Genomic DNA, 26,129 nt, shown 5'->3' with positions numbered 1-26,129 from the left:
CAGTGGATACATGGATAAAGAAAATGTGAAATATATATACACAATGGAATGCTATTCAGCCATTGAAAAGAAGAAAATCTTGTTATTTGTTACAACATGGATGAATCTGAAGAACATTATGTCAAGTGATATAATTCAGCCACAGAAAGGCAAATTGCACATGATCTCAGATATATGTGGAATATAAAAAAGTTGAACTTACAGAAGTAGAGAGTAGAATCATGGTCACCAGGCACTGGTATAGTTGGGGATGGATAATTGTAGAGATGTTGGTCAAAGGTTACAAAATTTCGCATAGAAGGAATAACTTCAAGAGATATATTGCATCCAGTCTATTGGTGACTAGAGTTAAGAACCATATATTGCATTCTTGAAAAATGCTGAGTGGATATTAAATAGTCTCACCACAAAAATGATAACTATGTGAGATAATGCTATGTTAATTAGCTAGATTTAGCTATTCCATGGTGTATATATACTTCAAAACATCATGTGGTACATAATAAATGCATACAATTTTATTTGTCAATTTATAATGAAGTAAAATAAACCATTAAAAAACTACATACATGCAAAAGAATATTTGAGATTGGTTATCTATGGAAGGAAGATGAGGGTACCAAGAATGGGAGATTTTGTGCACAGTAAAATTCTATTTATTAACCTAGGTGCTGGTTACATGGGTGTGATCATGTTGTAATAATTTGCTGACCTATACTCTTGTGATATATGCATTTTCTGTGTGTACATTATAGTTCAAAAATAAAGTTAGTTTTAAGAAAGATATAGATAACATCTTTTAAATATATAAAACATACAGAAAAATCTTTAAAGATTTCTTTAAACTCAGATAAATGCCATGGAACCATTACTCAAATGAAGACCATAACTAACAAAATTAATAAATAAATGGCTACAGATATAGGTTAATTGGCTCTTTAAGCTCTTTACCAGGTAGCATTTTCTAAGTCTTCATTTAACTTGTGACCAAGTCACCAATAAACAGAACTGTTTTATACTTTTATAGTGCCCAGGTCCAGAGTGCTAAATTAAAGCCTCAGGTTTTGACACATAAGAATCATTAAACACTGGACCTGCTAGACCACTTTACAATTGTCCTGCCACACAGAATTACAGCAGGCAAAACTCAAAGAGGTAAAATCAAATCTAAAGGAACCCACAAGAAGACGACTCATCAAAGAATGCAGTTTCCACATTCTGATGATTTCATCCCTCCTACCCTGACCAATCAATCCCAATTTTCCAGCCCCCCACCCTCCATGATCCACTTAAAAACCCCTGCCCAGAACTCCTCAAGGAGATGGATTTGACAGTCTTTTTCCATTTCCTCATTTGGTACCCTGCAATCACTAAACTCTTTCTCTGCTGCAAACCCTTCTGTCTCAGTGTAATTGGTCTGTTTCTGTGCAGTGGGCATATGAACCTGTTGGTTCTATAACAAATGTAGCATGCACTTTGGTACATTGTTGTGGGGATAGCCACCAATTTGTTTGTGCTTTGTTGTATGCACACCCCTACAACATGCTGTAGCCTTAGTAATATTTAATATTAGCAAATGTTTACTGAGTGTGCATCATGTTCTAGCCACTGTGAGTTTTTATGCTTCATCTCATTCCATCTTCACAATATCCAATGCTGTAAGTATTCTATTGTCTTCACTGAAAGGGGATCAAATCACCTATCCATCAAATATAACCAGTAAGAAAAAGAACTTATCATTGCTTGCAAATATGTCTGCCTCTACTTTACTTTGATATAACCACTTAGGCGAGTTCTTAAAATGTGCAAAATAGAGATCCACATATACTACAATAAATCTTGGCAACTGACAAGATATGAGGCAAGAGAAAGTAGATGGAGTCAAAGAAAACTGAATAAGTGGGGGAATTGTGAGGCCATTAATAAAAAGCAGAGTATTGGAATTAGAAACTAATGCTGGAGGGTGGTTCTGTGGTATTTTTTTAATGTCAAGAAAATAAAACATTGGCAAGGACCCCCAAAATGAAAAGACTTTACAAGATTAGTGCTTTGAAAGTGAGGAAACAGGAAATAGCAATGGAACTTCTGTTTAGGGAAATTAGAAAAGATGTAGAGCAATTTTTTATGTGGATCACAATAGAAAACTAACAAGATATTAACAGGAATATGAAGTAATGGGCCTAGATAATACTGACAATACAACCTTCTTGTATACCTCTTTGTTATGTTTTGGGATCTTCTAAAATCACGCCCATGGCAATGTGGAGTAAGAAGGAAAAAACAACTGGAGGGGTTTACACAGAACTGGGAACTAGCAAACTTGGACAGTCTATAGAACCTCTGCAACAAGTGACTATAGACTGGCTGTTATTACATTTCTGAATCTGATAAGATAAGGAGACAAGTGAAAACAAAATTGTGACTATAAGCTAAGATAAATTGTAAAGGAGTAAAAATTAAAAACTGCCAATGATGAGAAAGTTCAATAGGGGAAAAAATGGAAGAGACTAAAGGACAGAAAATTGTGACCAAAGCAGAACATTACTAAGTTCACAATTTTGAATATGGAATCATTTCAAGTGGTGAAGTAGTTCAGCATGTAAAAATGCTGCTAAAGAGTAGAACTGAAGGCCATTGTGAATTGATTAGAACTTTGAGTCCTCAACTTTTAAAAACTCAAGCAATAGCCAGATCCATCTAAATTTGAATCATGGCTACACCAATTGTGATCTGAAGATATTTAAATAGTGTCTTAGTTTCCATAAGCTTACGTTTACTTCAAGTATAAAATTTTGGTTTTGAAAGATAACAGTGCCATTCACAGTATTATTTTCAAAAGTAAGAGATAATGTATGTAACATGCTTAGCGAAGTATGACATTCAAATTAGCTTTTACTATCACTGTCATTGTTGTTCTTACGATTAAAAATTATCCTGAGATATCCAGGAAAAAGGGACAGAGAAGTAATCACACAAGACACTGCTTAAATTCTAAAAGTCTGGCTTTAGTTCTAAATTTTAAATTTCTCTATCCCTGTACTATCTGAAGGTCAGAACAAACACTTCATGGCTTTAAACAACAAAGCTTGAAGATTTAACACTTATCTTGCCTATTACCAAATAAGATCCAAACAAAAAAAGATTTGAATGTTCATGAGACTCTCCTCCAACCCAATATCTGGTGGAATTTCTAATGATCAAACAAGTGAACAAAAAGAAATGAAGGTAACAAATAAAAGGAAGAGTAATAAAAACCTAAAATTCATCAGTTCCATAGTTAAATAATGAAAAATTAAAATTAGCTATGATAGTACATGTGATGAAAAGGGTCACACATTGCTAAATAAAATGCTCAAAGACAAGCCTGGGCAAGTGGTGAAACCCCACCTCTACAAAAAATTTAAAAATTACCCAGACATGGTGGCTCATACTTCTGGTCCCAGCTGTTTTGGGGGCTGAGGTGGGAAGATCGCTTGAGCTGGAGGTGGAGACTGGAGTAAGCCAAGATTGTGTAAGTGCCCTCCAACCTGAGCAACAGAGCAAGAACCCTGTCTCAATATCAGATATTATTTTTTGAAAGTTATTCTTAGAAAACTAACTTCCCATCTTAGAAAAGTACCTTAGACATGGTTCTTAGTGAAGTGTATCCTGCTTTCTAGCTGTCTGTGAGCATTTTTATGTATTTTTTGAGATACGAGATTTGGAAAGGTACGAGAGTATAATGATATGGTTGGCCTTGTGTCCCCACCCAAATCTCATCTTAAATTGTAATTCCCATGGGTCAGGGGAGGGACCTGGTGGCAGATGATTGAATCATGGGAGTGGATTTTCCCCTTGTTGTTCTCATGATAGTGAGTGAGTTCTCATGAGATCTGGTATTTCAAAAGTGGGTGGAACTTTTCCCTCTGCTCACTCTCTCTCTCTCCTGCTCTGCCATGATAAAGACGCACGTGCTTGGTTTCCCTTCACCTTCTGCCACAACTATTAGTTTCCTAAGGTCTTCCAACCATGATTCCTGTTAAGCCTGTGGACTGTGAGTCAACTAAACCTCTTTTTTCACAAATTACCCAGTCTCAGGTAGTTCTTTATAGCAGTTTGAAAATGAACTAATACAGGAAATTCATACTGGGAGGGGGGCATTGCTATAAAGATATCTGAAAATGTGGAAAGCACTTTGGAACTGGGTAATGGGCAGAGGTTGGAGCAGTTTGGAGGACTCAGAAGAAAACAGAAAGATATGGGAAACTTTGGAACTTCCTAGAAACTTGTTGAATGGACTTGACCAAAATGTTGATAGTGATATGGACAATGATGTCCAGGCTGAAGTGGACTCAAATGAACAAAAGAAATTTATTGGGAACTGGAGTAAAAGTCACTCTTGCTATGCTTTAGCAAAGAGACTGGTGGCATCTTTCCCCTGCCCTAGAGATTTGCATAACTTTTAACTTGAAATGGTTGATTTAGGGTATCTGGGTAGAAGAAATATCTAAGCAGCAAAGCATTCAAGATGTGACCCAGCTGTTTCTGAAAGCATACACTCATATGCATTCACAAAAAGATTGTCTGAAATTGGAACTTATGTTTAATAGGGAATAAGAGCATAACAGTTTGGAAAATTTGCAGCCTGATCATGTGGTAGAAAAGAAAACCGGACTTTCTGGAGAGAAATTCAAGCTGCTGGCTGAAGAAATTTGCATACGTAAAAGGAATTGAATGTTAATAGTCAAGACAATGAGGAAAATGTCTCCAGGGCATTTCAGAGACTTTCAGAGCAATCCTTCCCATCACAGACCCAGAGGCCTAGGAGGGAAAAATAATTTCATGGGCCATGCCCAGGGCCCCCACTGCTCTGTACAGTCTTGAGACATGTTGCTCTACATCCCAGCAACTCCAGTTCCAGCTGTGGCTAAAAGGGAACAAAGTATAGCTTGGGCCATGGCTTCAGAGGGTGCAAGCCCCAAGCCTTGGCAGCTTCCACAAGGTGTTGGGCCTGCAGGTGTGCAGAAAGAAAAATTCAGGTTTGGGAACCTCCACTTAGATTTCAGAGGATATAAGGAAATGCCTGGATGTCCAGGCAGAAGTCTGCTGGAGGGGTAGAGTCCTCATGGAGAACCTTTACTATAGCAGTGCTGAGGGGAAATGTGCAGTTGGAGTCCCCACATAGCTCCACTGCAGCACTGCCCAGTGGAGCTGTGAGAAGAGTGCCATTGTTCTCCAGACCCCAGAATGATAGATCCACTGACAGCTTGCACCATGTGCCTGGAAAAGCTGCAGACACTCAACACCAGCCCATGAAAGCAGCTGCTGGGCCTGTACTCTGAGGAGCCACAGAGGCAGAACTGCCCAAGGCATTGAGAGTCCACCCCTTGCATTAGCATACCCTGGTCATGAGACATGGAGTCAAAGGAGATTATTTTGGAATTTTAAGATTTAACAACTGCCCTGCTGGGTTTTGGGCTTACATGGGACCTGTAGTCCCTTGGTTTTGGCCAATTTCTCCCTTTTGGAATAGGAGCATTTATCCAATCCTTGTATCTTGGAAGTAACTAACTTGTTTTTGATTTTACAGGCTCATAGATTAAAGGGAGTTGCCTTGTCTCAGATGAGACTTTGAACTTGGACTTTTGGGTTAATGCTGGCATGAGTTAAGACTGTGGGGGACTGTTGGGAAGGCATGATTGTGTTTTAAAATGTGAGAAGGACATGAGATTTGGGAGAGTCCAGGGGTGTAATGATATGGTTGGCTCTGTGTCTCCACCCAAATCTCATCTCAAATTGTAATCCCTGTGTGCCAGGGAGGGGCCTGATGGGAGGTGATTGAATCATAGAGGCAGACTTCCCTCTTGCTGTTCTCATGATGGCAGGTTCTCATGAGATCTGGTTGTTTGAAAGTGTGTGGCATTTCCCCACTTTGCTCTCTCAATCTCTCTCTCTCCCCTGCTCCACCATGGTAAAGACATGCTTGCTTTCCCTTCACCTTCTGCCATGATTGTAAGTTCTCTTTGTGAATGCATATGACTACACTTTCAGAAACAGCCAGGTTACATTACAGAGGTCTTCCAACTGTGCTTCCTGTTAAGCCTGCAGAGCTGTGAGTCAATTAAACCTCTTTTCTTCATAAATTACCCAGTCTCAGGTAGTTCTTTATAGCAGTGTGAAAACAGACTAAAACAAATATCAATATCTTTCAGCAGATATTCAAAGACTCCTATGATCCCAAAATTTAAAAATTACTTCTCACATGCATACATTAAATACTTTCACATGATTTAAAACAGAACAGTTTCAAAACATAACAAAGCAGTTAACTTTCTGTTAATGGTTTATGACACTAGTTATTATTTTATATAATTATAATAACACTCCCATACAGAAACAACAAATTTACCAAAGGCTCCCCACCACCTCTGCAGCCCTTATTAACTGAGTAGATACTAGGGAATCATTGACTACATGGAAATAACTAATGAGAAACACATACAGCTTGATGGAATTGTTCTAGTCAACCACTCAAAACGAGCTTTGATCACCTTGGCAGACACTAACTGCCTACCCAATATCTATGATCTCTCTTTTCTATGCAGTACTAAGAAAGACCTTATTTTTTCAGCCTATCAATGTAACATCTAGAATATTATATTTCTATCCTTCTTTGATACTAAAGGTTAACAATAAAATGCAAGGGGAAGTTGGGTGAGATTTCCGAAAAAATAAAAAAAACCCTTTTAAAAGGAACTTCCTTCTTTTAAGAAGGATGTACTTTTTCTCTTTTCTTTTTTATTCCCTTTCTGTCTGGAATACAGGTATGATGGCAAGAGTTTCAGTAATTACCTTATATTATTAAGAGAACTTGAGGATGGAAGTCCTGTGTTAAGAATGGCATAACTAAAAATTAGAAAGTGGTGCTAGATTGTATCATAAAACTTTATACTCTCTCCAGTGCACTTTTCTGTACATTTTGCATATGAGAATAAATACAAACCTCCTAGATTTTAAAGATTTAAGTTTCATTGTTGTTTAGTGTGTGTGTGTAAAAGAACCATTATTACTCAGAAATGAATGTAATTTATAACTCTTATACTCGTGCAGCCTAAAAATTTTACTTTACTTTGTTATTTTGCCTGAAAGTAGACCAATTGTTTTATTTTGATAAACAATAATAATTTTAACCTTTAGTTTTATAATATTGGACATCAGACAACAATGAATGATGATCTTGGAGATGTAGGAAATAGATGGTGAGCTCTATGGCTACCCAAGCTGACTGCCATGACAGCTTTTCCAAGCTGTGTACAGGAGGGCTGGAGGACTCCCTGAGTGGAGGAAACAGACTTGAGAGTCAGAAGACCAAGATGGCTGGAGTTGACAGGATAGAGTTTCAGAGAGTAAAGAACTTCACTGAGAACTCTGGATAGGAATACAGGGCCCAGCCTGGCTGCTCAGCAGAGTGTTGATCAGTATCTTCATCTGAGAAAACCACTCAAGGCAAGCAAAATAACTATCTGAAAGAATTAAAGGAGATATTATCTAGGTAAAGGACCTAAAAGAGTACCTGTTCCCACCAGTAAGACTGGAAAACCTCATAATTCGTAGGGCATTGAGTAAAGTGCTCAGAAGATCTTGATCAGTAATGGAAAATAGTTAGCTTTAGACCAAACACTACTCTGGCCCTGACTAGAAAACCTTAAGAAACAAAACCCAAAGGATCAAACTCTTTCTAAGAAACTTAACTGTATCTCAGCAAAAAGCTGAAGAATATGTATAGGTATAAAAAATTATCCCAGTAATGAATAGTTTTACCTAATAAGGTAAAATTCACCATATGTAACATCTAAACAAAAATTACCAAGTAGGCATAAAAGTAGAAAATATGACTAAAATTAAGAGAAATATCAATCAATTGAAATCAACTAGAACTGACACAGATACAATTGTTGAATAAGTAGGTTAAAACAGCTATTCTACCTGTATCTTACATACTCAAAAAGAAGAAATATTGAGCATATTGAGATATAAAAGAAATATTTCTAAAAAATTGGATTACATTAGTAAAAGAATAGATAAATGGCCAATAGAACAGTATAGAGAACCCAGAAATAGATCCATATAAACACAGTCAACTCATCTTTGACAAAGCAGCAAAGGCATTTCAATAAAGAAAAGAGTCTTTTCAACAAATGGGCCTAGAACAACTGAGCATCCATATGCAAAATAAAATTAATCTAGACACAAATATTATTCCTTTACAAAAATGAACTCAATATAGATTAAAGGCTTAAACGTCACATGTTAACTATAACACTCCTAGAAGATAACTTAGGAGCAAATCTAGATGATCTAGGGTTTGGTGATGATTTTTTAGATACAACATCAGAAGTAGGATGCATGAAAGAAATTATGCATAAGGCGATAAAGTGAACTTCATTGATACTAAACATTTTTTGCTCTTAAGAGACATTGTCAAGAGAATGGAAAGACAAGCCACAGACTTAAGAAAACACATGCAAAAGACATACCTAATAAGGAGCTGTTATCCAAACTATACAGAGAACCCTTAAAACTCAACAATAAGAAAACAAACAACATGACTTAAAAATGAGCCAAAGATGTTAATAGACATCTAACAAAATAAGATATGCAAATGACCAATAAGCATATTAAAAAGATGTTCCACATCATATATCATTGGGGAAAGGCAAATTAAAGTAACAGTGAGATATCTCTACACATCTACTAGAATGGCTAATATCCAGAAGACTGACAACACTAAATGCTGACGAGGATGCAGAGCAACAGGTGAATCACAACAAACGCAGTGAATTTCTGGAGCCAACTGCTTCTTGATTATGGCAGACGCTTCCTTGGGCACCAATATCTGCTGAGAAATTTTGTGAGTATTCCTTAGAAATGTACCTAGAGTTTGTGTTTCTAGTTTGTAACCTAGCTGTGCTCAATACTAGTGGTCTTTATTCTTAAATAGAATAATACAGTACGTTAAACATATATAGAATTATCAATCAGTCCCACCTCAATATCAGGTAGTTTAAGAAATCTATCTTTATCAATAGCCCTTCTATTCTTCTCTCTGTCACCAGAGACCCCACTTAGGTTCATTCTGTGTTTTATAGCACCATTCCAATGTGGGTTTTGTGGATTTCTACCATGGAGGCTTATGATTGGTCCATATGGGCTACTATTTCTAATTTATATGCTACTGGCATTTCTAAGGTAATTTATGTTGTAACTATTTGAACACAATCTTTTTTGTGTAAAAAAAATTTCTAATGCAAAATAATGAAACAGTTGCCTTAAGCAAGTTCCAAACTGAATTTGCTCCCCTGCCCCCTACCATGGAGTATCCAAGGGCAGTGTAGATTTACCTTCTAAAGTATTTTTTTTCCTTGACTGTTTTATTGCTTCCATCTTCATTTTTCAGTTTGGTTGGGGAAGAGAGTCATCAGGAAAAAAAGACCTTAGTGTCCTTGTAATTCTTCTTGTCCATTAAACTCTGTTATTTTCACTTCAATGAAGATAACTAAATTCCTCTGGCACCACCCACCCTGGGTTGGGTAACACTGACAGTAATGCAAAGGGAGCTACAAAATATTCTCTTGTTCTCCGTCCCATGTCCCCCAGTCTGCCTCCAGATGCCTCACTTTCTGTCTCTGTCTACCTCATTCTCTGGCTGTTTCTGTCTGTTTTTCTATTTTTCTCTCTCCTTCCTATAAAGAAATTGTATTGTGCAGATGATTCACAAATCTTGATTTTTCTCACCCATCTAAATTTAAACTAAATCAAATGGTTTCATGCGTCTGTTTAAAACACCACAGATGTTAAGGAAATTACCAACATCAGCTTCTTTTCCTCCCTTAAAATTACATTTCACCAGGTGTCAAAACCCAGCAGAGGGCATCCTTCCATTTCAGATGCATGCATAGTGCAGGAAAAGGGCCCTATAATTCAAGCAATGTATTCCATTTAAGTGCATTGCAATTTAAATAAGCAGGCTATTTTAATAGGAGGGGAATGTGTTGTTTTGGAGTGTTTGCCATTTTGAAGTAAAGATTTAGGAGTAATTTGCCTTTCATAAGCAAAAAAAGAGAGGGGAAATCTGTTTCTGGACTCTCTCTAGGTTTGGAGCTTTAGCTTAAATTGCAGAAACAACAAGGTAGCACCTGTGTGATACTTCCTCCCCTAGGCTACCATGTATGTAAATAAAGTGATCACAGAAGAAAGAAACTGGGAAAGAAGCATGCCCCCTATCTCATTTGTCTGTTTTAGCCTTCCTGTGAGATTCCTCAAACTAAAGGGCAAATAGCAGGACGGGCATTACAGCCTCTCATATTATCTCAGAAGTAGTGAGAAGATAAGCAGTTTGGCTTCTGAATAAGAACAGCCAACTTTATACCTGTGCATTGAAGGCAGTTGCCCACTAATTTTAACCGTGCAGTTGCACAGAAGTTGAAATTTCACAATGGGAAATGTCTTACGTTGTCAGACATTTTCCCAAGTTAAAAAAGGCAAATATTCATAGCCCTTACAAGTTATGTTTTCTCCCTAGTGTGGTTGAGTTTATCAGATCCCTTCTTTATTAAAGAATGTCTTAGAGAGAGAAGGAAAGAACATGATGAGGAAATATAGCATAATTCATCCATCCATTCAATATATGTTCATTTGAACACTTACTTTGCATTAAGCCCTGTTTGAGGTCCCAAAACTATACCAGCAAACAGGCAAAGATCCCTTTCCTTGAGGTGATGTGCCAAAGAACAAGGGTTTGGGGAGTCAGACAGACATAACTTTGAGTGCTGGCCTTGCCACTTAGCCAGCTCTGTCACTTGGAGCAAAGAAATTAATGTTTTCTTTTGCAAAACAGGGATAACTGTTCATATTTCCTAAAAACATACTTTGTTCCAGGTACAGGAACTAAGTGCTTAATATGTATTAGCTCAATACTCTCACAAATCAGCCTATGAGGTAAGTTGTATTCTCATTCCCATTTTACAAATGAGAAAGCCAAAGCACAGAGTCACATGGTAAGTGTCAGGGCAGGGATTTAAAACAAGTCTGTCTGACCCCAGTGCTTGCTCTTAACCAGTATGCCATATGAAAGTTGATTTCTAAGACTACCCTGAGGATTATATGAAATGATACATGCAAAGCTGTGAGTGCACTAGAGTGTTATTATTATTACTATTATTATGTATTATTTTTAACATGATTATTACTGCTGTTGTAATTTTCTGCAACCTAAGGATATGTGTTGAAATACATCAAAAAATGGATCAATACTTCAAATTAGCATTCCTCTACTACAGAATGTAGTGTGTGTCCAGCTCTGGTTACAAGTACAATCACATAATGTCATCGCTATTGGAGCACAGCTTCTCTACATTTATCTTTTTCATAAAATGACAGGATATTAAAACACAGATTGATTCCCTGAAACAAAATGTGAGCATCTCCTGTTCTAGATTTTTATAACCTTCTCTGAAAATGAAAGTTAAGACCAGATGCTAAATGAAACCAAGATCCAAGTATCCATCTGTGGTTTGACGGTCTCTGTTCTGTGATAAGTGATCATGTAGTCAGCCCATAAACTGGTTACTGGTGCCCCTTGGCTCTTTGCTCTCACCCTTTCCAAAGTGTACTCTCTGGAGCCCTCTCTGTAGGCTTCTTCCACAGGATGTTCACAGATCAATGGGAGTTAACTACACTAGCAGTATTATTCAAAGAGAAGTGAAACAGGCATGTTCTCCTGCTGCTCTGGGAGTTCTCTCTGCTTTCCGTAAGCCTGAATTTATGTCTCCAACTGCTGCATTACCCAAGTCAAAAATAATTTTAAGCAAGCGGATCAAACCCTGGCTCCAGGCCCCATTTCTTGTTGATTTCATTTCAGGACTATCATCTTAGGTTCATTAGGTAGGAAACTGATTGATAATGCTGTATATGAGAATTTATAAATATATATCTTATATATATATCCATTTTCTTTCCTAGACTAAAATGCAGTCTTTATCTCACATGCTAAGCTTCACAATGCAAAACTGAAGTCAACTGAATATTTTTAAACATTTATTTATATTCAAAACTGCAGTTTCTTGCTGATTTTATCTCACTGTACTTCTTCAGGGAGGAGCACTGTGGCAGCTCATTGTCTGGGACAGAAATAAATGCTCCAGTCCCTTTGGTTTGAGCTCCAAAAAAGCCAGCAAGTATTCCAGTAGTTATGCTGCAAATTTATAGATCGTTATAGATTTCTATCAGCCCTGGTTGGGTTCTATGAAAAAGACTTTCCTGGGCAGCGTACTTACCCCAAGGTAATGGCCATCAATGAACACAACAGGGAGGGAAGGCGCTTCGGAAACTCGTCGGCATCGTTCATCTAACTCTTTTCCATATTCACCATTCAGGGCTATGTTTTTCTCTTCAAATTTTATGCGATGGTTTTGGAAAATCTTTCTAACCAGTTCACATCTTTCAAAGGTTGTCCGAACCACACGAAGGCAGGTGGTATAAATCACTACACGGTCAAATTCTAGGTCAGTTGATGGTTGCTGAAGGGAAAACATTGAGTTGTAAGAATGCTTACTTTTACTTTCTTGTGTCTTATGATTTTAAGACAATTAACAATTGCATTAAAGGCATGCAATAAAAGTTGAGTGAACTCATTTATCAATTCAAAGACTTATCCTTTTAAGTTACAACATCTGTAATTGGGATACAGGTAACAATCAATATAATTTATATGACATAATTTAATTTTTTTCCTTTTCTCAGTAGCATATCAAGTAATGGCTAATGTTAAAATTGGTCACGTCTCACATGGAATGCCATGTGGTAAAACAGTAAATGACTGACATATTTTTCTTACGTTTCGTAGACATTACTCAATCACTATATCTGTTTCATAAACCTAAAGTTTATGCCACAGAATAGTCAACATTAGCATTTAGCTAGTTAAAATTCTTCCACTTATCAATTTTTCAAATTGTATCATCTTTGGGGCAACAATTTCCTGGGAATAACAAGACCTATATCATGGGATTTTTCTAAGGTTTAAGTAGCATAACATATGTTCAAGGGCTCTGTTGAGTGACAGGGCTCCCACATGTAGTGAGAAAGCTCTGCCACAAGAAATAAAAAAGTAAATGTTCCAGAATGGGAGTCCACAGAAACCAACACCAACGTGAATGGTGGGTCAAAGCCAGGCATAAAAAGGAAACAAGGAATCAGACACAGGAGTGGAGGTAAGCAGCACTCAAAAACAAGATGAAGACTATCCTATGTGAGAATCTTCTTCTACATTTCAGACATCAGTGACTGCTTTCCCGGGAAACCCTGCCCAGCACTGCTAATGTGTGCTGAAGAGCCATACCAGGTAGGTCCTGAAATCAATAAGAAAGCTTCTCTTCTTCCTTATCACAGTCTTAGTTGAAGGCAACTGAACAAAACACAACTATACCATGAGACCATGGGATACATGAGTCTTCACAAAGCTATAATTTTTTAGAGCACAACCACACGATTTGCAAAACTCCTGTGGAGTCAAACCTTTGGAAACCATTCTGGACAGCTAAATACTAAAGCAAGCCACTAGGACACTAGTTCCACCACTGTGTATGCAGAGAAGTCAAGATGCCACTCTGCCAAGATGCAAATGGACAGGTAACACTCCAAAGGTCCAATGTCATAAAGATGCCAATACAAAATTCTCCACCTCATGGAGAGAGGATTTTTTGGATGATAAAATTTAATAAAGATGCAAGAGTCATTTCTTTCCTCAATAGAGTGTAGAGGTTAAGTTGAAAACCTAGAGTCCTGGAGGGATTAAGCTGGTATCATAAATGCTGAAGCAGGTCAAGAGTAAAAGGAATACTAGGGAAAGATTAAGAATAGCATCTAAATAGAGAAATGTTACACAGCCTAGGCAATTGTTGTCTTGCAGGCATGTGACTTCCGTGTGGTTACACATAATTATTTTATGTAGAAACTTAAATTCTGGATTTTTATAGGAAATTTTTTGATTTATAAATGGTGACACCTAACTATAAATGCTTTTAAAGACCACGTGGACCAATATTTCTGAAGACTGGATTTGGTATATGCTGCCAATTTCTTACTAAGATAAAGAGAGCATAGCAGCACTATTGACAATAGCAAAGACATGAAATCAACCCAAATGCCCATGAATGATAGACTGGTTAAAGAAAATGTGGTACATATGCACGATGGAATACTATGCAGCCATGAAAATGAATGAGATCATGTTCTTTGCAGGGACATGAATGGAGCTGAAAGGTATTATCCTCAGCAAACTAACACAAGAACAGAAAACCAAACACCACATCTTCTCACTTATAAGTGGGAAGTGAACAATGAGAGGATGTGGATACAGGGAGGGGAACAACACACACTGGGGCCTGTCAGAGGGTGCGGTGGAGAGAGCGAGAGCATTAAGAAGAACAGCTAATGCATGCTGGGCTTAATACCTGGGTCATGGGTGGGTAGGTGCAGCAAACCACCATGACACACGTTTACCTACATAACAAACCTGCACATCCTGCACATGTACCCTAGAACTTAAAATAAAAATAAAAATTTTAAAATTTTAAAAAAGGAGAGCATAAACTTGAAAATCAGATATACCTGAGCTCTGCCACTGGCCACCTGTGTATCTTTGGGAAGCTAATGAACTATTGTCTCAGTGTTCTCATTTGTGATGACAGTGATGAGAATGTGATAATAACAATAGCTACCTAACAAGTTTGCTGAGAAGATTAAGAAAGAAAATGTGAAAAAAAAAAAAACTAGTGTAGGACTTGCAACACACTACTATTCTAAGTTAAGCAGAGAAAATATTGCACTTCACATCATGGAAATTTTAAGATTAAAAAAATATATAAGTCAGTGGGAAAAAAATCAGTGCAATTGATGACAAAAAGGAAATTATTACTATGTTTTGATTTAGAGACACTGATCTTTAGAAGGAGCAACCAAATGCCCTAGAGTCGATAGCTCCTCTTCATATTAACAGGTATGGGCAAGCAAGGCACAGAAACTCGCTACAGGTGCTGCAGCTTTCAGAAGAGCACCAAAGCTTTCTTTTTTCTCATCATATTATCTGTGTAATTATGCATTTTCCTCTGAATACAAAAACTACTGTTACTGCATTAGTTTTCTACCAAAATGGTCCACTACTTCAAATAGGTGCATTTATTTTTTAATTATTTGTTATGAAATACTTTTCCCAGATGTGTCAAAGTGGAAAAATTTAAGATTGGACCAACCTGCTGCCATGTTAACCAACTGATGTAAGATTCTCTCTGATTACAGAACAAACCGTGTATACCAGCGTTCTGTGTCTCTAAGACACATGCATTTTCAAAATACTAATAAGATGACCCCTATCGGGTAGCCACATTGGATGTCATCTAATGTATGAGATCACATGGATATCCCTTTAAGTGTTGCTGAGAATGAGCTTTGCCTGGAATCAGTGCATCTCAAGAATGTTGAGTGTTAGAATAAACTGGGGATCCTTTGAAAATCCCCAAATCCTAGGCCAAGCCCATAGCAATTAAGTAAGAATCACCAGGGTGGGGCCTCTGAATTGCGATTTTTTTTTTTAAAGTTCTAATGTGATTCTAATGTAGATCCAAGTTCCAGAGCTACTTAGATACAGATTGGACTAGATACAGATTGGATGCAGAATCACAGGCCTCACCCTAGATCTAGTGACTCAGAATTTACATTTTAAAAAGCTTCCTGGAATTTGGAAACATATTTTGTGTTCTTACGTTGTACATACTTAAGGTGTATAATATAATATTTTGATATATGGAGTTAAATAATTACTGCAGTCAAGTAAATTAATATATATATTATTCCACATAGTTACATTTTTTTGTGGTAAAAGTGCCTAAAACCTATTATTTTAGCAAATTGTGAGTATGTAATACAATATTATTAACTATAATCCTCATGTGGTACATAGAACATCTCCCTATTATATCCCCCTCTTTACCCCAACTACTAACAGCCACCATTCAACTGTTGCTGTGTATTTGAGATTGCTTTTGTTTGTTTGTTTGTTTGTCTGTTTGTTTGTTTTTCAGATTCCACATGTAAGTGAGATCATGCAGTATTTTTCTTTGTCTTCCTGGCTTATTTCACGTAGCATAATATTCCCTAGGTTCATCTATGTTATCACAAATAGCAATATCTGTTTCATTTTTAAGGCTGAATCATATTCATTGTTTATATATACACTACAATTTATTTATTCATTTATCCATTAAAGGATACTTAGGTTGTACCTATATCTTGGCAATTGTAAATAATGATGCAATAAACATAAGCCTGAGAGTGCAGATATCTTTAAGAGTTGGTAATTTCATTTCCTTTGAGTATATACCCAGAATGAGGATTGCTGGGTTACATGATAGTACTGTTTTTCATTTCTTTAGGAATATTCATAATGTCCATAATGGCTACAGTAATCTACTTCCCACTAACGGTGTACGATTGTTCCCTCTTCTTCACACATGTGCTACACTTGTTGTTTCTTGTCTTTTTAATAGCAGTCATCCTAAGAAGTGTAAGGTGATATCTCATTGTTTTGATTTGCACTTCCCATTGTGGTTTTGATATTACTGATGTTGAGCACTTGTATAGATCTCTCTTGGCTATTTGTATGTCTTCTTCAGAGAAATATCTATTGTGGTCATTCGACCATTTTTTAAATTGGATTATTTGGTTTTGGCTATTGAGTTAGTTATTTATGTTCCTAACTACTTGGGATACTAACCCCTTATCTACATATGGCTCACAAATATTTTCTTCCAACCAATTAACTGCATTTTCATTTTGTCAATAATCTTCCTTGCTGTAGAGAAGCATTTTAGTTTTGTGTGGTCCCACTTGTTTATTTTTCCTTGTATTACCTGTGTTTGGGGGAAATATCCAAAACTTAAAAAATTTCTTGCCAGTGGTAATATCAAGGAGTTTTCCCCTGTGCTTTCTAGGAGTTTTACAGTTTGGGGTCATATGCTTAGATCTTTAATCCACTTTGAGTATGTGGTATAGGATAAGGGTCCAATTTCATTCTTTTGCATGTAGATATTCAGTATTCCCAACATCATTTATCGAAGAGACTAACACTTCCCCATTGCATCTTCTTAGTCTCTTTGTTTAAAATTATTTACCTTGTATAGTTGGGTTTATTTCTGTTACCAGGAAGTGCAGCAGTCCTCATTTCTTATTTAACTTAGAAGAAAGAATTCAGCCAAGAGACACATAGCAAGAGTTAAGCAGCAAAGTTTGCAAGAGTCACAGCATTCCTGGCATTGGTATGCCCTCTAATGCACATATGGCTACAGTGACCAAAGATTTAGATCACAGCACTCAATTTCCTTTGAATACTTGGAAAGCTTTTTCAGGATAGAGGGGTACAAACAAGCCCATGCTGCAAAGGCTGGAATAAATACCTAACTCTTCAATGCTCACATATTGACAGACATCTATAAGCATTAAAAGCATCCAGGAAAACATGTCATCAAATGAATTAAAATTAGTTACCAGTGACAAATTACAGAGTGACCTGTCAGACAAAGCATTTACAATAGCTGTTTTGAGGAAGCTCAGCAAAATCTAAGATAACACAGAGAAGGAATACAGAATTCTATCAGATAAATTTAACCAAGAGTTTGAAATAATTTAAAAGAATCAAGCAGAAATTCTGAAGCTGAACAATTCAATTGACAAACTAAAGACTGCAGCAGGGTCTCTCAGCATCATTGATCAAGCAGAAGAAAGAATTAGTGAGCTTGAAGACAGGCTATTTAAAACTACATAGTCAGAGGAGGCAAAAGAAAAAGAATAAAAAATAATGAAGCACACCTATAGGATCTACAATATAGCCTCAAAGAGCTAACTCTAAGAGTTATTGGCCTTAAAGTGGAGGTAAAGAGAGAGGGATTGGGGTAGAAAGTTTACTCAAAGACATAATAACAGAGAACTTTCCAAACCTAAAGAAAGATAGCAATATTAGAGTACAAAATAACGGCTACTCATTCATTCAGTAATTAGAATAATTTGTTTGCCAAACACAGTATTAAGCCCTAGGTATATAATGGTGAGCAAATAATATAATTCCATATCAACATGGAGTTCATAGTTAAAAGTAATAGAAAGCCAAAATGTCACATAAATATAGAATTACAAGCTACTAGGTACTATTAATGAAATGCAGAAGTAATTAGGAAAGCATAGTGCCTGGGTACCTTCTCTTCTTTTCTTAGAGATCAAGAAAATATTTTCTGATATTTGAGGTTAAGCTGGAAGAATAGAATTTAACAAAGAAATTAGGTAGAGAGTGGGGGAAAAGTATTTCACGCAAGTACAAAGATCTTAAAATGGGAGGAAGATAACGTGTTTGATACTCTTCAAAGTTTGTTTCTTGATATACAAGAAGGGAAAAACAGAATGGTATTAAGTGATTCCAGATAGATATGAAGGGTTGATACCATGTTGTATTTTATAGCCATGTTGTATTTTAACGATCTTGGGTTTTTTACCCTAGAGCAACGAGAAATCCCTAAAGGGTTTTAAGAAGGATAGAAGGAGTTGCACTAAACCTGGTTTACATTTCAAAATGATAAGTAAGGAAGGACCAGTGGGTGTAGTTTACAAGATGCACACTGCACAAACTTAGGCAGGGCCATTAGTAGCATATTCTAAACAAAAAGTTCCCCTAGGGTTGTGTAGTCCACATTTTGAGCCATTATACTCAGTCTCACTGCCAGTTCCCTTGCTCAGGAGACTGAGGCTGAATATGGGGCAAATTTGGGGTAGAAAGTAGGTTATAAATTAAAATACATTATTCAGTAAAATGTTCTTAAAAAAGATTTTATTGTAAAATTTTTGTATGATTTGGAAGTAGGTCTTTCTAGAGGTAGAGTGATAAGTTGGATGATTTCTCAAGGTCTTCTCCAGTTTTATATGAATTTTAAATGATATTGTCTTTGGCAAAAAAAAAAAAAAAAATCCTCCTCTTCTACATTTGCTACATTTTCCTTCCCTCAATAGATTTGTCAAAGCATCTGGCCAGAAGTCTAAAAATAGCCTCTAATGGCTGTCCCTCTTCTCCCTTCCTGAGGGTTACCATGGGAATAGCGTATGAAGGATGGAAGCATCTGAGACAGCACTGAGAAGCCTTTGGGGTCTGCAGCCTCCCAGCTCTGAGAGAGCCAACCTAGATGGCAATAAACATAGGCCATTTTTTCCTTTCTGTTTATTAAAAAGATGAATCTTGGGGATGCCTGGAAGCCTTACAACAACCTGCATCACATGCAGATGTGTTGGAAAGGGACGGAAATTACTGCAAATCAGACTAAGGAGTTAACCAAATAGCTAACCTATGTCCTCAGCCTGCACATTGCCCTGCAGTAGCCACAGCACAACAATGAGTACAGTCACCCCCTCATCTTGGGACGATTATGGAGCTTCCACATCCACTGGAACTAACCCTGGAATTCAGACCAAGAGTTATTATCCACCCATCCCCCACAGAAGATCAGTACGGAGCAGGCTCAGCTCCTTAGGCAGAAGCAAATTCAGTGGGTTATTTCAGGCTGAGCCTTTGTAGCTCTAGCCTCACACTGATTTAGAAAGGATTCCTGAAATGGCCTCCTAGCCTTGCCCCAGTGAGTCCCCACATCAATGAGGACTTAGAGGCCTCCAGACAGCTGCAAGAATTCACGTCTTAAGCAATTTTTTTAAATAAATAAAAAGTAACACATTTGAATATCAGTGGCAGACAATACTAGTAACTTTACATTTATCTCTTCCTCACAATAACTTACATAGTGTTGCTGTATCTACAGATCTAGAAACCTAGACTCAGAAAGAGTAAGTATCCTCATATCTTCGACAAGGAGACAGAGCTGATGTTCAGCAAAATTAGAAAATTGGAACTCAGATGTGCACGCTTCCAAAGTCCATGTGCTTTCCACTGAGCCAAGACAAAACACTGAACCACACGTTGTTTTGCTACCCACTCCTCAGGATAGAGTTGTTACCAAACCACAAACTGCTATGGGCCTAATTCATTGCTGGTGAGATAACGGTTGTGAATTGAAGAGGTTCTCCTCTTTACTAAATTATGGTCCCACATGTATCAGTCACTTACATCACACAAGAGGCATGTTAAATTTTTTTTTTCAGTCTAAAATGATTCCTTTGAGATGGGTAAGGAACAGATATTTTTTCCTATACATAAAGGCAAAGAGGCAAAGTGATTAGCTCAAAGCAATACAGCATGTCAGTAGGCAAACTGGGACTAGACCCAGATTTCTTGATTATCAGGCAGTGGGCCAACCTGGCTCTGGGAACAGCGATTTTAAATAGCAGGCACATGCGGCTGGAAGCAGGGCTGTGGGCCTTGTAAAGGGCAAGACATTTTACATATATTACACTCTCTCTCCCTCTTCATGATATTCTATAAACCTTTATAGTTAAATGTGCATTATGAAATACTTCTTAACACTAAATTTGAATAAATAAATCTCTGCCCACCTTGCTCTCAAATCACCTCTTGAATTTTTATTCTTGCACTTAATATGATTTGTCAATCCGTTTTATCCACACCAGACTTTACCCACACCAGGCTTCTCTCTTAGCTTATTTCCTAGATCTGTTTCCATTCTAACTGTACTCCCTATTCAGTTCTAAAGGTGAGTGGTAATTTCCTACGTCAAATTCCCCTCCTCACAATTGGACCACAAAACATCAAAAGGAACTTCTCTATGTCCCTCTATAAGACACAAATTATAAAAAATAATTATTTATCACATGACTGTTGCATATTTATATGCAGTTCTAGAGACTGCAAAAAAAACTCTACATATGCACTTTTTCATTTATCATAGTGATAAAGATTATGGCCCAGGTTTTATAGACACGGAAACTAAGATGTGGAAATAAAGTTAAGGTGCCCAAATAAGTCAGAGGGGAAAAGGGAGCAAAATGAGAATTTGAAACTGAGTCTGCCTCCTAAGTCCTTACTCTTTCCTTAAGAAGATGTTATATAATCTTCTTAAATACAAACGACCAAAGGACCACCCTGTACTAAAATAATGGCAAAATGTACCATGAAGAGGCTGTCACAGGGACAGTCCTAGAAATTCCATTACTCATCCCTGTGCTGTCTTCTAATCTCTGGTTAAATGTCACTTCTCAAACAGGCCTTCCCTCATTGCACTATGGGAAACAACCCCTCTATCCTCTTACCCAGTTCTTTCCTAGTACTGCTGAATGTTATATTGTGTATGTTAAGTGGTTCACTATCTATCTACACACATTAAGACATAAAGGACTTAGTTTTTTCATTAGAACTAAGAACCCAGAATATAACCAAGTACATATAGATACTCCACAAATATTTTCTGGCCTCTTTTCCATACATTTAAACCAGAACTTGGTTTGAATTTCCCCCTTAGTAACCAGAAAATCCTGGACAGTTTATTGACCGCTCTTAGTTTTCTTATCTTTAAATATAGACACTAGTGCCTACTTCATGGGGATTTGCGAGGTTTAAATGATTAAATGAATAGAAAAACTCTTATCAGGAAGACTAATGCATCATGAACTCTGAGTAAATGGTATATTTTTGTTAATATTATTATTATTATAAAATGTTATTGACACATATCAGCACCATCACCATTATTGCTATGAACAAAAAGTCCAAATCCACAGATGTCATCAACCTCATAAGCTCAAATGGCAAACTTTAACCTCATAATTACACAATGATCAAAAAAGCCAGTCTCTTATTGAGGTAAATTGCTCTTTTTTAAAAAAACATCAACAACATTTATTTTTCTCATGAATCTGCAATTTGGCTATGGCTAGGTGAGGACAGCCCATCTGTTCTACTTTTCCCACCAACCGGGGAGCTAGAAGCCTGGGGCTGTAATCATCTGAAGAACCTTTCACTCACATGACTGGCAGCTGATGCTGGCTGGTGGCTAGGATTGTAGCTGAAGCTGTCTTCCAGAACACCTACTCATAGCCTTGTCCTGTACTTCCTTGTAACATGGTGCCAAGTTCAAAGGGTAAACATCCTAAAAGAACGAGAGCCAGGTGGAAGACTTATTGCTTTCTAGCCTTCACTTGGAATCACTTTTGCTGCACTCTATTCATGAAAGCAGTCACGAAAACCCACACAGATTCAAAGGGAGAGGAAATAGACTCCCCCTTCTTGATAGAGGAATGGCAAAGTTCTGGAAGACCATATGGAACCAGAGATCTTGCTGTGGCCATTGTTTTTGATGGGGGGAAATATAATTTCCATACAACCTGGTAAATCTGCTATAGTCCAGAGTCTTGGCCCTCAGACATGCAAGCTGGGAAATTCACCATTGGCTGGCTTTTTGAATCAAGATACTGATATGTAAGACTAGAATGCCTATTTATTATTTACAATGAAAAGAACATGTCATTGACATAGGACCACTCAAATTCTCTATGCTTTCCATATTCTTGGTGAGCATAGAATCAGAACAAAGGAGTAATGGATTTGAGTCAATGGCTTGAATAGCAGCAGGTCAAATTATGTCTGAATTTTTGACTTGTCAAAGGGATATGAATTATTAGTATTCAGTGACTGAGACTTCTGGGGTTTCTCTCGATGCTTACCTCTGTGATTCCCCTTTGTGTAGCTTCCTTAGCTGATCAACTACTCCTTTGGAATGTTCTTTCTTTGAGTATGCTGTTCCACCCAACCTCATCAGTCTAGGTTTGCTGAGGGGAGCCCTTCTGCTCCTGTAAGTATGACTTTCCACTTTCATTTTCTAATTTGTCTTGTCTTGATCTTATAGTCTACATCTCAGAAAGCAACCTTAATGCTTTTATTTCTTATTTCTTGTGGGAGGAAGAAGTACAACTACTGAGAAGAGAGTTCACAGTAGTCAAGGTGGTAGCAGGTGGTTTGGACTAAGGTGATGTTGGTGAGGTAGGGGGTGGTCAAGTGAATGGGAAGGGGTTCAGGGTGGTATAGTCAGCTTTGTTGATGCTCCACACACTCCCCTTCACCAGGTCAGTGCCTCAATCCCCCACCTGGTGTGACTGTTGTTTGCTAACTGCTCTCAGCTGCCTTCTTTGGAGAATTGGTCTTGCTCAATGGAACACACTCAGCTAGAAAAATGGTGGGAACATAAAGTTTATAACCAACAACTAACTGATACTGGGGTAATAAGGCCCTGAGCTCTTTTCTCAAAGTGAGGCAACTCTGCTCTTCACATCTCTTTGGGATATGCTATCAATTCTTATAGTGAAAAAACAATAGAGTCAAGCATATATCAGCATATAGCAGATGTCATAAAAATCTCTCCAAGTTCAGTTGCCCACTTTGTGGCATAACAGAAATGCATAAGCATAATCTTTGCATGCAAATATTTCTTCAGAGTGTTTTCTATTTTCTCAGTGCTCTCAGATCATTCAAATAAGTGAATTTCAGTTATTTCCTCAGGAATTATCCATTTGTCCAAGTCAATTACTGAATGAGCCTAGATGTTAACTGAAAAGTCAATGAACCTAATAAATCTTCCACACCAAAAAAAAAAAAAAAAAATGCTGATTATTAGGCAAATGCAAATCAAAACCATAATGAGATACCATCTCATGCCAGTAAGGATGGTGATTATTAAAAAGTCAAGAAACAACAGATGCTAGTGAGGATGTGGAGAAAATAGAATGCTTTTACACTGTCGGTGGTGAATATAAATTAATTCAACTATTGTGGAAGACAGTGTGGTGATTCCTCAAAGATCTAGAAGCAGAAGTACCATTTGACCCAGAAATCCCATTACTGAGTGTATACCATAAGGAATACAAATCATTCTATCATAAAGATACATGCATACATATGTTCATTGTAGCATTATGATGACTGGGATCTACCTCTTTAGCAACATACGTCAGAGGAATCTGCGACTCACTCAGTTGAATTATTTGAATCAAACTTTTCTTTAGGAACCAGTATGTTGCTGTGTAAAGAAAACCAATCTGAAGCCATTGCTTTGACAGTTAGTAGCTGTGATGGTTAATGTTATGTGTCAACTTGACTTGGCTAGGGGATGCTCAGATATCTGATTAAACATTATCTCTGGGTATGTCTGTGAGGGTGTTTCTGGAAGAGATGAGCATTTGCATTGTAATGAGCATTTAGAAGCAGATGGTTCTCCCTGATGTAGGTGGTCATCATACCATCTGTTGAGGGACTGAATAGAACAAAAAAGCAGAGGAAGGTTGGATTTGCCTTCTCTCTACCTGGCTGCTTGAGCTGAGACATCAATTTTCTCCTGACCTTGGTGCTTCTGAATCTTATGCCTTCAGACTAAAATTTAAATCTACACCATCAGTTCTCTGGATGTCAGGTCTTCAAACTGCATCATTGGCTTTCCTGAATCTTCAGCTTGAAGACTACAGGTTGTGACACTTCTTAGCCTCCATAATCCCATGAGCCCATACCATGTAATAAATCTCTTCCTATATATAGATATCTGGATACAGAGAGAGAGAGAGACATAGATATATAGACATAGATATTATGCAAATATAGATATTGTATTGGTTCTGTTTCTCTGGAGAACACTGACTAATATAGTAGAGGTATGAATTTGAGGAAGTAAATTTACTTTTCCAGGACTAGGTTTTCTGTTCTCTAGTATGGGAATAGCTACAATCTCACACACAAAAGAGTTGTAGGATTATATGTAAAATCCACATGAAGACACATTGCTAACTATAAATCTTCACAAACATGCCATCTATCACTATTACCCAAAATGTCATAGCTGGAAGAAAGAGGGATTAGAATCTAATTCAGGAATCTCTCCTGGTAACCACATTCCTACTAAATAAAAATGTCTATCTTCTAATATGAATATCTTGGCTTCTATACATATTGTCAAAAACACTATGTATTAGCATTTTACATTTTGCTAATCTCTATAGATAAAACTGATATGAGGATGAACACCAAAATCACTATATTCAGGAGCCTCTAATCTCAAAATTATGAGCTTACAACAGTGAAAAGCCAGGCAGTAAATAAGTCAGGAACATCTCGCAAATGGAGAAATTTCTAAAATATTTTTCCTCTTATTTCTTAAAATATTCAAGTTGCAAAACCAGAAGAAAAGGGACTACAATATTGAACAATGGCATCAGAGTATTAAGGGACTAGAGAGCCCTGCACTAAGCATTGTCGTAACACCCTTCATCTTTGCTCCAAGAACCCCAGTGCTCTTTCTTAAAGGGAAAGGTGCCCTTTCCCTTCTACTGTATTTTGTATATTATATCTATAATATTATATAAGATTAAAGTGTTTCTCAATTTTCCACATCAAGAAAAATGCCTGAATAATCAGCTAAATGCAGCCAATCCCTTTCAGTGCATTTGGATGCTGTAAGAATCTACTTTAGGGGTTGAAATACCTGTACTTCATCTCAGCCTGATTCTTTCATAAATGTCAGTGTGATGAAGACGAGTTATTTCAGTCCCTGTAGAATTCCCAGAATAGACTGAGAACTGAGGGCAAGAAAGCCAGTGAAAGTTCAGAATTTGAGAAAATTGGACACAGCCTCAGGGAAATCCCCCATTTCCATTTCCTCCTCAGGCTTCCAGGCTTGGCTCTTATGTCTCTCTGACTGTACTAATGATCATGGTCCCAGTGTCACCTAAATACACTGAACTCCAGGGAAGTAACAGCTAGAGGCCATTTATGGAAGCTTGGTTGGTGCAGGAAGCTAATATTTTTTTGTAAGTAGGGAGTCCTTTAACTCTCTAAGTAAGTAGGTATTGTTATTATCTTAGCTTTACAAATGGAAAACCTGAGGCACAGAGAAGTATGTAACAGGACTAACATCAGGCAACTAGCAAATGATGGAGCTAGTATTTGATTCAAGTAAATTACAGAACTCAAAAATTTATATGACCTTATTAGCCATGTTCTGATTCTCTCTGTATCCCAACTCATGTGATAAACAATAAAAAATTAGAGGGACTAATACAGGATTTATTAATTTTAAAGTCTCTCTCTTTTTTTTTTTTTTTTTTTTTTT

At 37.2% G+C, this 26,129-nt stretch overlaps 1 protein-coding gene across 4 annotated transcripts in view; it reads right to left on the bottom strand.

Moving 5' to 3' along the window:
* The window catches only part of GRXCR1 (glutaredoxin and cysteine rich domain containing 1), a 304,122-nt gene that overhangs the window by 48,738 nt on the left and 229,255 nt on the right, over positions 1 to 26,129 (bottom strand). Inside the window, exons 3-4 of one of the 4 annotated variants that reach the window (XR_001886161.1) lie at positions 22,004 to 22,127; positions 12,475 to 12,557 (exon numbers count right to left, since the gene is read on the bottom strand). Coding sequence is in view for 1 of the 4 variants with exons in the window: in XM_017874829.1 (XP_017730318.1) it covers positions 12,315 to 12,557 (243 nt within the window). In the remaining 3 variants the exon portion in view is untranslated. Of the gene's footprint in view, positions 1 to 12,314; positions 12,558 to 22,003; positions 22,128 to 26,129 lie in introns of those variants that run through there. The other 3 variants (XM_017874829.1, XR_001886160.1, XR_001886163.1) reach the window with 3 other exon arrangements.

This window comes from Rhinopithecus bieti, unplaced genomic scaffold, assembly GCF_001698545.2.
Source record: "Rhinopithecus bieti isolate Rb0 unplaced genomic scaffold, ASM169854v2 scaffold_8893, whole genome shotgun sequence".
Lineage (NCBI taxonomy): Eukaryota > Metazoa > Chordata > Mammalia > Primates > Cercopithecidae > Rhinopithecus > Rhinopithecus bieti.
This window is presented reverse-complemented; position numbering and strand designations above follow the sequence as displayed.